The sequence below is a fragment of the Cygnus atratus genome, chromosome 5 (genome assembly GCF_013377495.2).
Source record: "Cygnus atratus isolate AKBS03 ecotype Queensland, Australia chromosome 5, CAtr_DNAZoo_HiC_assembly, whole genome shotgun sequence".
NCBI classification, from domain to species: Eukaryota; Metazoa; Chordata; class Aves; order Anseriformes; family Anatidae; genus Cygnus; species Cygnus atratus.
In genome coordinates this window covers 60684358-60699728 of record NC_066366.1, presented here as the reverse complement: position 1 = coordinate 60699728, position 15371 = coordinate 60684358, and the positions used below count along the sequence as shown (strand labels likewise).

At 41.4% G+C, this 15371-nt stretch overlaps 1 protein-coding gene across 1 annotated transcript; it reads left to right on the top strand.

Annotated features, from left to right (window-relative positions):
- Positions 1-639: 639 nt before the first annotated feature.
- ACTR10 (actin related protein 10) lies at positions 640-14734 on the top strand. The gene is made up of 13 exons (XM_035551085.2): positions 640-927; positions 2778-2850; positions 3338-3420; positions 4409-4517; positions 6179-6286; positions 6647-6714; positions 7022-7101; positions 7503-7538; positions 9101-9180; positions 9269-9342; positions 9791-9872; positions 11376-11577; positions 13301-14734. The coding sequence occupies exons 1-13, from the start codon at positions 851-853 to the stop codon at positions 13480-13482; spliced, it is 1254 nt and encodes a 417-aa protein (XP_035406978.1). The 5' UTR covers positions 640-850; the 3' UTR covers positions 13483-14734.
- The last annotated feature ends 637 nt before the right edge of the window (positions 14735-15371 follow it).

Below are 15371 nucleotides of genomic sequence, written 5' to 3'. Positions count from 1 at the left end.
TAAATCAAATTACATCTTTAGCACATGGGTCCTATCAGTCAACTCCCACCAGAGCTCACCACCATCTACCTCTGACTGCCAGGCACAGGCAACCCAGTCCTGGATGCATGGGGTGGCACGGTGGGGTTTGATATTTCTACCCTCAGTGTATTTGCGAGTTCTTATCTTCACTTCCTAATTGTCATTCTCTTGGGGTAAAGAGGTATAGTTCGTGTTTTTGTTTGGTTGGTTGTGGTTTGTTTTTGTTTGTTTGTTTTCCATGAGAGATCTCTTATAGCAGTAAGGAGGTATGGTGATTTTTTGTTTATTTGCTTTTTGTTGCTGTTGTTTTTCCATGACAGATCTCTTATTTCTGGTGGAGAGCAAGGCTATTGTACCCTAAAGGGTTTCAGCTAGCACTTTGGTATATTTACATGTCATCCTAATAGCCTCCTAAGTGATAGCTTCCTATAATTTACTTCATTTATCCCTGCCCATGGCAGAGGGGATGGATCTAGGTATCTTTGAGACCCCTTCCAAACCATTCCGTGATTCTCGGATTTCTCCTGCCCTCCTCCGCCCTGCGCTCAGCGGCACAGCGCGCCTTCCTTCACGCCCCGGCCTCCATTTGCAGCGCCTGCCCCTCCGCTCCCCGTGAGGGGGCCGCAGGCCGCCATGAGCCCTCCCCTCAGCCTCCTCTTCCCGGGGCTGACAGCCCAGGGCCCACCGGGCAGGGCTGCGGGGCGGAGCGGCGGGGAGGAGGAGGAGGAGGGAAGGAGGCAGGAAGGAAGGAAGGAGGCAGGGAGGCAGGCAGGCAGGAAGGAAGGCGGCTCCGCCATTGTGAGGCCGTGGGAGGCGAGGGGAGGCCGCGATGCCGCTCTACGAGGGGCTGGGCAGCGGCGGGGAGAAGACCGCCGTGGTGATAGACCTGGGCGAGGCCTTCACCAAGTGAGTGGCGTGTGTCGGCGTGTCCCCGTCCCCACTTCTGTCGCGACTCGCCGGGGAGTCCGTGTCGCGACCGCGGGGCGGACCTGGCGCCGGGGGGTTGCTTCCGGTGTCTGCTGTCGGGAGAAATAATTAGTAAATAATGAGTTTGGTGGTGGTGTTTGCTTTTTTTTTTTTTTTTTTTCCCCCCCCCGCCTCTTTTCTATGGCGATTTGCTTTGTGTAAAGCTGACCAGAGCCTTGCTTTCCGATCTCGTGTTTTGGGTTGAAAAAAATAAAAAAGCGACGTCTCACATGGGTGTCGCAGAGCCACGTCCCCCCATGTCCTGGGCTAGAATAGGCTGCAAGTGCCCCTGAGGTTTCAGTAGCCTTGCACAAAGGAAAAACAGACAGACAAACAAACAAACATTAGATTGCAACAAAACCATCTCTTACTAGTCCCCTGTCTGTGTTCTTTTGGGGCATTTACCTGCTCAAAACCCTGGTGCTGTCTCTGCCCCCCTGATGAGGCACACTTGTAGGAGCAGGGTTTCTTGCCCAAATCTGGTTTTGTGTTTTGTTGTGCTTGCTTTTTTTTGAAGTGACTGTATAATTACATACCAGCAGCCTGGCTTTGTTACCTGGAAGTCACTGGTTGTGGAAAGGATTTAATAAAACCCAGCCCAGATGGAGACAAGTAACTCCACGAGTGGCCTCCTGTGGGTTTGTTGTGTCAGTGATCACCAGCTTTTCCCAAATTTGGGATGCTTTTATACTTCTATCCCGTGCTCTCATACAAAAGTGTTTCTCTTGAATAGCATGCTTTTAGGGTCTGTTTCCAACCTGTGTTCTTACAGAAGTGGTGGTAATTTCATTACCTCTGAGTTACCTGTCCTTTTCTAAGTATGACCAAAATTAACAGAAAGTTTAGAAGTTATTAGGATGACAGGTAAACAACCACGTGTACACACTGGGACTTCTTTAGAGTTTTTCTGAAATGATCCGAAGAAACGAGTTTACAGTTGCCAAATACCAGAATAAATTGTTAGTTGACCTTTTGTATTAAAAGTACTTGAATTCCAGCAGTTTCGAGCTTTCTACTAGTGTTTTCTACCATTGTTTTCTTCTGATATTTGTACTTAATCAAATCTGTAATTTCTTTTGTTTTTTTTATTTGCTTTCTTCAATGCATTTTGCTTATGTATTTTAAGTTGTAATCTATTTATGAAAACCAAATAGGCTTCCAATAGTTCTTCCCTCAGAGGGCAGTGAGGCCCTGGCGCCAGCTGCCCCGAGGAGCTGTGGCTGCCCCATCCCTGGCAGTCCCCAAGGCCAGGCTGGATGGGGCTGGGGGCAGCCTGGGCTGGGGGCAGGGGTCCCTGCCCATGGCAGGGGGCTGTAAGGTCCCTTCCAACCCAGACCATCCTGTGATTAAATAAACATCACAAAAAGTGAGGATTTAAAGAGGACATAATGAGTTGGTGCTGCCTGTGTTTACTGAGAGCTTCAGTGAAAACTGGGCTGGTATGGAGGGCATAGGAAGGTATTTCTCTGGAAATTTAATAGGCAGTAAGGAAGGTTGTAGGTGGAGAGTTGTCAACAGAAAGTTGTATTCAGTGGAAATTAGGAGGCACGTCAGAGTTGAGCTTTACAGTCCTTACAGAAGTGAAGAAACCGTATTTCACTTAATGCAGCTGAGAGGGAGTCAATAAAAAGATATACAGTGTTTCTCATTCAAAATAACTAGATAGAAAAGTCGTATGTAAAACACCTCCTTGCAGTTACAGAAATACTCCTAATTAATTACTCTTTGAATCACAGGCTTGTCTGCTAATAGTGACTTCCAGTGATAAAGTTTTCCATGTTTTCTTTTAGGTGCGGTTTTGCAGGAGAAACAGGACCAAGATGCATTATTCCTAGTGAAATAAAGAAACCTGATGTCCCCAAGGTAAACTATTTTAGCTTTGCAATGTTTAGTATGTTATAATTTTCAGGGGGAATTTTCAGATACGTCTTCTGTTCATCATCAGCTATTTTTCATTATAACAGCTGCTATTAAATATTGTAACTAGATACAAGTAAGTGTGATACCAACATGTATTAGTTGGTACTCATTGCTCACCCATCTTATTTTGGGGACACTTATTGAGACATTTCTTTGCCTGTGCTCTTTTTTTAGTAGAGAAAGGCAGCTTTGGAAAACTAATGTTGAGATAAGTTACCAGTATGAAAAATTAGGATCAATAAACTCTGGAGTTTAGTTATAGGGTGAATTATGAGGTACATTGTTAAGTATATATAGCAAAACAGGCAAAAGTTAGTATTTCTTTGTATGTATCAGGTTATATATATTCAGATACATGATAGATACATTTCTTTTTATATTATCACTGTTTAATATTTATGCTGATGATGGATATTTCTTTTCTTTACAGCCTATCAAAGTAGTCCAGTATAATATCAATACAGAAGAGCTATACTCGTATCTGAAGGAATTTATTCATATGTTGTATTTCAGGTAAGGGATACGTGGATGTTAATTATTCGTGCCTTCTGCAGCTTTTTTCTGAGTGCGTCCAGAGGTTTTCAAGTGTCACTGGGGACTTCTGTCTAGTTGAGTAGGAAAACAGAAAGAAGATCTGCAGGTAGCTGCCTCGCTGTATTCTTGCTGGAGAAATTCAGTGGTGCTGAGATTCAGGTGTTATTACAAAGACTTAGTGGCCTGCAGCATCAGTCTCTCTCTAGAAATAAAATATATTTTGTAATTGGCCTTTTAACTATGCAGCTCATAAAGGACTCGATGGAGAAGCTGAAGGAGAACCTGAGGAGTTGTACTGATTTTGGCAGGGCTGAAGCTCATCCTGCATCAGTGCAGAATTCCTTGCCACATGACCATGGTTATAAGGAGGAATCTTAACGTATAGGACACTTTTGCCTGATTAATACATCTTTTTGTTGTATTTTTAGTATGAGTGAGTAATGAACTTGGAGCTGGTAATTTTCTCTTTATTTCCAGTCTGTACTTTTATGCAGCAGAAAACATCGTTTGACCCAGGGCAAATGAGTACTTAATTTCTGTACCTCAGATCTCCAGTGTTGGGTACTTTTTTGTGTCCTTTATCATTGATTTGTAATTGAAATCAGGACATTTGTATCCTCTCTTTTATGGATATACTGTATGACACTGGACAAGCCGTTAATGACTACCGTGCATGCCTATTTTTGCATTTCTTTATGTTGCTTTAGAAATGTATAACGTTTGTAGCTACAGGCTGCTGGCGGAGAGCTCTCTAACTTGCTTTCTGTAACTTGATTTCCTAACTTTCTATTAGGAATTTGTTTTTTATACTTTAAATTTGGGAAGAAGACTGAGATCTGCCATGGAAAATGCTATCTAAATGCAAATGATTAGGATTTTCAGGTAGAATGGAATATTAAAATAAGGTAGGGCTTGTAATATGTGCATAAACTTGCCAGTTTTGTTTTACACATCTTGCCTTTTTCAGACATCTGCTGGTGAATCCCAGAGACCGTCGTGTTGTTATCATAGAATCTGTCCTCTGCCCTTCACACTTCAGAGACACACTCACAAGAGTCCTTTTCAAGCATTTTGAGGTATGTGTTTCACATAATTACTGTAAGCATAGCACTTGACAGTAGAAATCTTACTGATGATCACTACCGTATGTGGACAGACATGGAAGTAATGCCAGAAGAATGAGAGAGACATAAAGAAGTTGGAAAAAAATCTTACTGGTCATTTGGGAAGGTGGGGCTTGGAGATCAGACTAAAGCACCTTAAAGGCTGCAAAAACCAGCAGCTATTAAGAATCTGAAAGGTTTCTCTGGCTTGTATGAAACTACAGCTCACATCATCCTGTTCCAGACAGATCCAATAATTTCTATTGAGCACTGCCGGAAGCCAGAATTTATATTTAAACACTTCTTAGTGCTCTGTCATCAAATCTCATGACTTCTATCAGAGTCAATATCTTTGTCTAGCACATGATCTAACTTTTGGCTGTACTCATTTAGAAATGAGAGCTTACCAGAAATTCATTATCTACTCAGCTTAATCAGTCTTTCTGATAGAGTCAAGAAAAATCTGAAGCTAACTCTTGGTTAGTTCTAAAGTAAAAAGTATTGGAAGGTGGTTCCGTAACTTTTTCAATTCAAATAGAACAAAAGTTGAAGTTCTTCTATAAAAAGCAGTGGAACTAGTTTGTCTGCAGTCCTACTCCACTATGATTCCACAACACAATTTAACAACTGATCTTGAATTGAAATTCTGCATAATTCTTTCCTATGATAAATACATTTTCTGACTTGAATTTGCTGAAATATTTGTGTGTGTTTTTTGTCCCAGTCCCTCCACCCCAAATCCCTTCCTGGGGGAAAAAAACGTCTCCCAAAAAAGCACTTGCATGCAAAATTGGTTGTCTAAAGTGACTCATGACTTGGAGAATCATATTTTGATGGAGAGGCTTTGTAGCATGTTAAGAAGCCAGTTAATACTGAAGTGAGGTTAATTCTCTCTGGCTAATACTTCCATCTGGTGCAACGCATAAGAGTGGCATTTTAATACACAGTCAATATTATAACTTGTCTCTGGGCCAAGTACCAGTAATGTTGCCCTTTAATGCAGGCTTTATTGAAATTGCTTCTGTAATTCACGCTTCAAGGCATGGTATTCAATAAAGGAACAGTCACAGTCTAGGAAATTTGTTTTGCAGAATTCTAGGGGAAGAAAGTCATTCTCATGTAATTATGACTTGAGTTTCCACGTTGCTTTGGGAAAAGCATTATAAATCGCTTCTTCTGGGAGATTGTGTGCACAGCATGTTATAGGGCACACTTTCATGATTTTCCTGTCGCCTTTAATCACATCTTCAAATCTTTATGCAGCATTTCAAGTAGTCGTGTTTGTTTCTTTCTTTTCAAATGACAATAGGAAATCTGAACTATGACTTAAGATTAGTTCTGTAATTGACACTTTTCTTATGAGTCTATTCCAAGATTAAATATTACTGAAGTGCCTCGTATGTACCACGAACTGTATGTACCATGAATTAGATGAATATAGATCTTACTGTCCTGTTGTATTTTATTAATTACTACCCTACCTTAAAAAATAAACTAAAAATTGACATCTCAAGACACAATTGCTTGGATTTCGATTTTAATATAACATTTAGGGAAAGCATCATTGCTTTAGGTGTTTTATGTTGTTTGTATTTTCCCCTCTTCTGTCAATTGCCCTCTTGGTTTCCACGAAGGTACCTTCTGTATTGTTTGCTCCGAGTCATCTAATGTCTCTCCTGACACTTGGGATCAATTCTGCCATGGTGCTGGACTGCGGATATAAAGAAAGCTTGGTGCTGCCTGTATCCTTTAATAATACAGAACGAACATTGTCAGCAGTAAGGCTATCATGACAAGCTGCTATTTTATAGGCTTTCAAGTGTGATAAAAAGCAATAGAAACAGATCAGCCCATCCAGCTTTTAATTATAAGATATCATCACTTGGGGAATCTCTTCACAGCTGACATGTTAAGTCCGTGTTCCACTGAAGCTTGGGAAAGGTGGTATGGGATTCTTAGGTGGTTCATAACTCCATTGTGTATATATTAGTAACTAGTTTTGGAGAAAGGCGGCTAATGTAAGAAAATGTTGAGGAGAAAAAGCAGTTCCAGCAGTCTGAAAACGCGTGACAAAAAAGGAGAGTTTCCTGATCTTTATGTAGATATATGAGGGAATTCCGATTCTGAGCTGCTGGGGTTCTCTGCCGTTGGGAGGAAAGGCTATCCACAAGTAAGTTCACCCTTACACATCCCAGGCTACTGTTAAGTGATTTGTGGAAGTTACCCTTTGATCAGTGACCAAAGATTCCTACTGAACATTACTTAAATCGTAACTGTTGCTATGCCAGTATTCCATTTTGAAAGTTACCACTTTCTGGCTTTTGTTGATGTAGTAAAAGTTGTGGAAACCCGATCTACTTCAGCCTGTATTTAAAAGAATCTGTCTGAAGGGGGTAAATACTGTCCCTTAAGCATAATACAGAGAATTGTCCTGAGTTAATAGCTGCCTTTACCTAACTTAATTTGCAATGTTCTAGGGAGCTGGAATATCAGTTGTTGGAACAGTGCACAGTTGATACAGGGTTAGCCAAAGGACAAAGCCTTCCATCTGTGATGGGTAAGGTCTGTTTGCTGCGGTGTAAGTGCTGTGAACTTGCACTGGGGAAAGGGGATTAATACTGACAGTGAATAAAAAATGTGTGTGTAGTATTCATCATATCTTACGTGATTTTCTCTCATGATTTCTTTCTCCATATTAAATGAGTATATTACTTCAAAAGTAAGCCACTTATGACAGTAAGTTTAAATGAAAGCCCAGATAAAAGGTCAGTAGTATTTTTTCGGTCTCTTTTGAGAGAAGGCTAACTTCTTTCTGTAATATTCTTCTACTTAGAAATCTTTAAAAGCTGCTGTCAAAATGGAAGTGTCCTAAATGTAACTCAAAGTTAGTTCGATTGTTAAATTCTCTTTCTACTTAAAAAGTTTTTGCTCTAACTGATTTTGTTGTTGTTGCTGCAGGCTCAGTTCCAGAAGACATAGTAGAAGATATAAAAGGTAAAACTTTCTTTTTTATGAAACCCTAGTTTATTAAATTGTGCAGTAGAGGAGAGAATGATCATAACAAGCATGCAAAACATTGTATTCAGGTACTTATTTTGGCTTCTCTGTTTATCGTATTTCTTAACCTACCAGAAGAACTTGCCTTGTTCTCCCTCTCTGAAAGCAAACACAAAACAACGTTGAAGTTCTCATTCAGGTTTAGCCTTTGTGCTGTCAAGACAGCTCGTATTTTGGTAGAATAGTGCAGTAGGAGCGTTACATGTTACACTATTGCATATATCCGATGATCAGCAGGTCAGGTTAACTTGGTGTTGCATTTTTCTTTAACTACCAACACTTTGTGTATGAATGTGTACAGTCTGTACTGCACATGGTAGAAAGTTAGCAGATCTAATTTCAAAAATTACTATCATAGAAATATTTTGCTTGTAAATGCAGCATTTAAGTAATTTTAATATCATGCAATATGAATATTTTAAACTGATTTTGTTTAGAAATTAACTACAAGGTGTCCATTTGCCTCAGGATAAACTTTGCAAAAAAAAAAAATCAAGTGTGTATAAAAGAGATGTTGATACATTAATTAAGTAGGCAGGAGGAGCTGAGGACTACATTTACACCAGAAAGAAAATAGGGTATCTCTTTAGGCAGAACTTAAATGGGCTCCTGTGTAATGTTTCATGTGGTTTCATGTGATATAAAGATAGATATAATTGCAGAAGATAGTAACTAGGATCTATCTTCTGGACGACATTAGGAAGAAATCCATCAGTGAAATGCAAAATAACTGAAATAGAGCTGGTGCTTTGTCAAGTGGAAGCTCCTTTTCTAGTTCCTGGACATGGAACACAGTTTCCTGATTGGTTCTGGTTTTGATGCAATCTCTTGGCATCAGATATAATGTGTTAGGGTTGAAATTAGAATTGCTTGTGTATTGAAGGGTTGTTCCTTTGTGACAACCATTATGAAGAAGATTCTTATTATATGCATTATATTATTATTTTAATATAGCACAAATTAATCGTAGTAGGCATACAAATAAAATTGTGGTCTGTCAGTGCTGCTTAGAGGAAAATAAAAAACTTCTGGATTTCTTACGAAGCTGAAGAGGTGCATTAGGAAAAATATTTACATGATCAGTGATTGCTTAAAAGAAAAAAAAAAATACAATGTCTTACTTGAAGCCATAGTGCAAGACCAGGAATGGTGTGTTTGACAGCGGAATTCAACCTCTGCCACCTTGTGGTAACCAAAAACATGATTAATAGCATCTTTTGTCTTTAAATCTTACGTAGCTTGTTTGAGAAAGAAATCTTGCCTGTTCTCACATAGTTCTGGTGTCGTTTTCATTTAAATTTATGATCTACATACATCTGAATTCAGATGGAAGTGTAGAGGCTTGTGTTGTGTTTTTTTTGTTTGTTTGCTTTTTTGTTTTGTTTTGTTTTCTACCAGCAGGGCCTAAAATGTGTTCTCTAAGTTAAACAAAATTGTCTGTTTTATTGATGAAAGGATCCGACAGTCTTTCTTCTGTCCCTTCCTTTTCTTTTATGAAGTTCGCACTTGTTTTGTGAGTGATCTCCAGCGTGGACTGAAGATCCAAGCAGCCAAGTTCAACATTGATGGCAGTGCTGAGGTGGGTGGAGAATGAAACTTATCCTGGTCTTTTGAAGTAGACGTAGCAGTTTTGGCCTTTAAAACAATGCTCGTGTTTTTATTTCTAGCGTCCTCCGCCACCTCCAGATGTGGACTACCCTTTAGACGGAGAAAAGATTCTCCATGTAGTTGGCCCCATCAGGTGAGAAATACTGTAGTGAAATGTTTGTCTTTAGGAGGACGTATTTTTAACTCTGAGAGCACATAAATTTTCATAAAACTGAATTGTAATGAAGCACTTGCATTTTTTTTATGTCTCTTAAATAAAGCCTTTGCGATAGGCACAGTGCAAAGCCTATAATAAGAGGTTTCTGCTTCCCCAAATAGCTCACAGTTGAAGACGAGCCAGCAGATCAGAGGGGTGGGGGAAAGCAGAAATGGAGTGTGAATGCATGATGGTGAGACAGGTTTAAGTGGAGTGAATGAAGCTGTTGCCTCCCCTTTGGCACTGCCTGGTGCACGCACTGCGTGACAGAAGAAGCTGTGATGTCGTGCTGTCAGCAGGAAGTCTGTAGTTACTTCCAGCCCCGCTGTTAGCTCATGGTGTAGCATTGCTTCTCATTAACACTCATTTCCTGTCCTTTCAACAGAGACTCAGTTGTGGAAATACTGTTTGAACAGGATAATGAAGAGACATCTGTTGCCACTTTGATCTTAGATTCGCTCATTCAGGTATCTTTGTCTTCTAAACAATTGCTTGCATGTCTCCAGAGTTAGGGAACCTGCTCTTAGAAACGTCTCTTTTTAGAGTGATGCCCCCCTGACTGCAGGTTACAGTTGGTTTCAAAATCTCAGCACAGCATGACTCCTCGCCTTCTGCCACATGATGAATTACTGTGGGGCAGCAAGTCACGGTGCGTCATCCGCTCTGTGATTGTTTTCGTACTCCTGGGTATACAGCAATTTATTTAGAACAGTTTTCAGTCAAGAAAAGAAGCAACACTGTGCGTGTTCCTCAGCAAAAGGGAGAATCTAGCTGCGTTTATTTTGGTGGTGAAGCTCTGTACATACATATATGCGTACATACAAAGGAGTAGCTAATACTTTTGTTGTTATAAGAATTACACTGCTTGAACCAAAGTAATAGGTATTCTATTTCGTCATTTTAAAGGTGTTTTGCTCACAGCTAGACTTTCTGCATCCTGCAGACTGTTTACTTACCTGAGGTAGAATAAAATTAATTTGGACATCTCTATTACAGGCGGTATTGTAGAAATAGTATGGAAAGTTTTCTCGGCATATACAAACACTTCATTTCTTACTAGGTTTAAGAAAAAAATGATTAGAAAACCAAAATAGATGGAAATTTTCATTATGATGTGGTGTAAAGTTCACTTCCTTCCTGTAGTTACTAATGTTATTTAAATTAGTTTGCTGAGACATATTTTATTGGGGAGTGACAGACTTAGATGGCATGACAATCAGTTACAGCTCCTGATGCTTGACAAGATCTGTTCCTGGATCTGTTCCCTCCCCCCTCTACCTCCAGGCCTTTACCTTGCATCATTCTTTGGCTAGCAAAGACAAATGTTAAATTTTCAAATATCAGAGAGTGTCCAGTTACTTCTGCTGGACAAGAGGAGCACAGTGCTCTGGCAATAGATTTTTTTTTTTCAAAGGGGTACCACAGGTCTGCTTGTTGAGGGGCAGAACTGACAAAGCTTGGTTTTCTTGTACCCGTATGTCTTCTTGTTAGATTATCTGATACCAAAGGCATGCTCTGGCTTTTCTGCCACGGAGGTTTCTGTAGCATCTTTCTCCCATATGAAGCTAAAACAAGTCAAGCTCATATTTAACAGTTTTCTCTCTGAGAGCACTGGTTGAGGTTTTGTGTGTCTCTTCTGGCAGATCTCCCAGAGCTCAGGGGAATTAGTCACTGATACCTCTGTCCTCTGTTGTCTTGGCCCGTCTCAGCTACGGGGCTTCACAGCAACTCACGGCGTGCTCATGCAAGCCTCAACTGGGCAGGTCCCTGAGCCTGGTTTTCTTGGGAAGTCTGGGTAAAAAAAGATGTAGATTATTTTTCAGAGAAGTAATAGAAAACAACGATTGAAATGCACAGGAAAACTAGCTGAATTTCGAAGAGACCTTTGAATGCTCATACATGCAATTTCAGTTAGTGTTGTTTTTTTTAATGTTTTTTTGTTTGTTTGTTTTAATTCTCTTTTGCTTTAGTGTCCAATAGACACCAGGAAGCAGCTGGCGGAGAACTTGGTAGTTATCGGTGGCACTGCCATGTTGCCAGGATTCCTGCACAGACTCATGGCTGAAATCAGGTACCTGGTAGAGAAACCAAAATACAAAGAAGCACTCGCCACTAAAACCTTCAGAATTCACACTCCGCCTGCCAAACCCAACTGCGTGGCGTGGCTGGGAGGTAAGAACGAAAATGATTAAGCACAGGTACAAAGTGGAAAAACAAACTTCCCAGCTGGGATTTGTAATAAATAAATAGCAGTAAAATGTAGATGAAGTATTGAACGTAAGTTGCACCTGAGCTCTGTGGAATTGTTCTGCCCTCCTGGAAGAAATCTCGCAGACTGCGGCTCCCTCGGGGACACTTGGAGGGCAGAATGGCACCGAGGTTTGTGGGAGCTTTAAACAGGTGACGTGCAATTTGAACCAGCGCTGACTCGAGTGCAGTGCATGGCTACTGCCATGGGGCGGCACCAGTGAAGAAATTGGGGAGAGCAGAGACCTGCAGCGTGCCTGAAAATCTCGTTTGAAAATCAAGGAGCTGCTAGCTGCGGCGAGGCTGCGGGCGGTTACTGCCCTGTTGTTGTGGTTTAGCCCGGCTGGCAGCCAAACACCACACAGCCGTTCGCTCACCCTCCCCCCTCCCTCTCCGGGATGGGGGAGAGAAACGGGAAAGTGAAGCCTGGGAGTTGAGATAACGACAGTTTATTAAGACAGGGAAAATAATAACAACAATAACAATAATAATAATAATAGTATTAATAGTAATAATGTGTACGAAATAAGTGATGCTCAGTGCAATTGCTCACCACCCGTTGACCGATGCCCAGCCTATCCCCGAGCAGCCGGCCCCCCACCCCGGCTAGCCACCCCTATATATTGTTCAGCATGACGTCAGATGGTATGGAATACCCCTTTGGCCAGTTTGGGTCAGCTGTCCTGGGTCTGTCCCCTCCCAGCTCCTGCTGCACCCCCAGCCTGCTCGCTAGCAGGACAGAGCGAGAAGCTGAAAAGTCCTTGGCTTGGTGTAAGCACTGCTCTACAACAATTAAAACATCGGCATGTTATCAGCGCTCTTCTCATCCTAATCCAAAACATAGCACCCTGCCAGCTACTAGGAGGAAAATTAACTCTGTCCTACCTGAAACCAGGACACCTGTGCTGCTCCAGGGTGCCGATAACAAGTGCTTCAACTGTGCAGTGGAGTTTGGATGCACTACTGACAGGACAGGGAAAAAGGGTGGTCAAGAAGGGCTTTGCATTGCTAGCAACTCTTTCCAGGAGGATTCTCAGATTGGAAAGAATTGCTGCTTCTCTAAACTTCTGGCTAGTAAGCTGAGACCATCCGATATGTATGAGGAACTAATTTTAATTTTATTTCCATATACTTTTGGTATGTGTTTATCATATTTTAGTTTTAAAACTTTCTGAGTCTCATTTTAGGATTAGCAAACAGGAATGACTTATATGCACCAAGTTCTCTGACACTTACTTTCACTGGCAGTGCTAATCAGCTGCTGTGCTCTAAATCTTCTCACAGCTTGGGGGAACTTCTTGTGCTGCATCCTTTTTTGGGAGAGGAAATCTTAAACACATGAGGGTTTGTTTGAAGTGCTTAAAATCAAAATTTGAAGAAGGCTTATCATAAGAAGGGGGTCAACCAGGCCAGTTTTGTTCTCAGCAGAAACTATTTTTTCTTGTTTTCACTTACTTTCAAGGGACATTATTGGAAGCAATTTGAGTCTAGCTGGGCTGCTAAAACGGAAAGTGACTAGATCCTTTCATTCCTTTATTTGTTTATTTTGGACAAAGCTAAAAAAAAATTAAGACTCTTGATGAGAAGTAGGAAAAGAAGTTCGGTACACCAAATAAAAGCTTTTTTTTTTTTTTCCCCAACAATGTAGGAGCCATTTTTGGAGCACTTCAGGACATCCTTGGGAGCCGGTCTGTGTCCAAAGAGTATTACAGCCAGACAGGCCGCATACCTGACTGGTGCTGTCTCAATAACCCTCCACTGGAAATGATGTTTGATGTTGGAAAAGCACCCCCACCGTTGATGAAGAGGGCTTTCTCTACTGAGAAATAAGCACCTAAATGCCGCGCAAGGATTCTCCTCATCTATTTCAAGTACACACACACACGCATTGGGAACTTTTTTTTTGTATTCAGTAATTTATGTAACGCTTAAGTATGACCAGTGTGGATGGTTTTGGGGAGTAGCATGGTATGTACTAACACTGTATTTAAAACCATGTCCAGTAGTTCAAAAAATTAACTTTGGCAACTACTGCGCTATTCTGTCCTCTTCTGAAAAAATGTATAGTGATGAGATGTAGCTTTCTGAGTTTTGTTGTTTGTCTGTACAGTAAATGACATGGTTGAGATTTGTTTAAAGATATTTTGATTTAAAGTATGCTCAGAAGAATGACGGAGAGTCTACTTTGGGAAACATCTGTGAAAGCTTTTCTGCCACATTCTATATGAAGTATTCCACCCTTGAATCACCTGTGAGGACTGTTAGGAAATGGTTTGGGGCTGTTTAGCAAAGGTGCTGGAACAATATTTCCCCTGCACAGAGAGTCCTGCTTGCAGAGTTTTAGCAGAGAACTCGTCTGCCTGTAGTTCTCACATAGCTCCCCCAGTGCCTCTCCTCCAAGGAAGGCTTCAGCTATGCAAGGATTATAAACAGGCGTATGAGGAAATCTTGAACCTGTTACTGAAATGCCCAGTTCAGAAGTCACTTCTTTGCCCTCCTTCCCCCCATCAGAAATATTAAAACCTCATTGTACTGCAACAATATGTATTAAATGCAAATGCACTACAAAGTTCCTTGCTCCAGAAAACGATGTACATTTTGACATGAACACTGTATTTGGGAAAGATGCTTTTTGAGGCTGGTTTCCCCATGATGTCTGCTAACTACCTGCTGTGGTTCTCGTAGCACGTTTCTAAAATTTAAGCATATGTTAAAAGAAACATTCTGGTGGTGAAACTTAACACGAGGCAGCATTTAAATAAGCTTCTGCATGACTTTGCTGTTCTGTTTCAGATGTTTTATTTTAGCATGTTGGGGTTATTTGACACATGGTAGGAGATGTTTCTTTTTATCTTATTGTTTTTGAAATTAAAAAAAATAAAAAGGAATCATTGTTTAAAGTGTTATAGTCTGTCATGGGGGAGATTTTGCTGGTTGGTAACAGAGGTCTGATAAGCATTACAACAAATGATTTCTCTCCAGTGGTGTTGGCAGGTGTATTTTTAAATCGCCTTCTTCCTACTTCAAATGAGCTGCTTGGCTGTTGTACAGGAAACAGGAAAATAAACAGACATCGTTGTGAGCAGTTCTCGATGCTTCTTTTATACTCCCGGGCCGAAGCTGTTTTTTAGCAGTGGTTTCTCAGCCCTCGGAGCACGATGGGGCCTGGCCGGTGCCTCTTTGAACTGACGTGAGAGTCTCCGGTCCAAGCAGTGGGTTCCCAGGTGAAGCAGGTTGTGATTACCACGCGCAGGAGTTTTTCCGTGGCAAGCTGAGGGCAGTACTGGTCTGCTGTGACGGAACAGTTCTTCAAAATACAATGTGGGGTTTTACCTGTCAGGCCGTAGCCTGGACTCGGAGCAACGGGTTAAACACCATAGTTGCCTGTATTCCCATTGTGTCTGATATTTAGCATTCTTTTATTTCTTAGGCTTCTCTCGCTTCTATAAACCTCCAGTCGTTCAATGGTTTAATATCCTTGGGGCTGCTTGTTGCTGAGCAGATTCTTGAAACACCGGCATTGCGCTCGTTTCCCGATGGGTTCAGTACCTTCGCTCTAACTGCTCTTGTTCCAGCCCACCAACCCCTTTCTCTCCCTCCTGCACTGACACCAAGCACACTGGGTTGCACACGCGTTGGAGAGCATTCCCTCCAGCCGGCCCTGCTGCGCCGTGTGCGGCTCTGCCCTAACCTTGCTCCTAAAGTGTGGTGCCTGCGGG

What these genes read in the sequence shown, in the direction of transcription:
- ACTR10 (XM_035551085.2), top strand. Translation starts at nt 851, where the DNA reads ATGCCGCTCTACGAGGGGCTGGGCAGCGGCGGGGAGAAGACCGCCGTG. An exon ending in ATTCATATGTTGTATTTCAG is followed by an intron (nt 3,421 to 4,408) that starts GTAAGGGATACG and finishes TGCCTTTTTCAG; the next exon opens with ACATCTGCTGGTGAATCCCA. An exon ending in CATAGTAGAAGATATAAAAG is followed by an intron (nt 7,539 to 9,100) that starts GTAAAACTTTCT and finishes TCTTTTATGAAG; the next exon opens with TTCGCACTTGTTTTGTGAGT.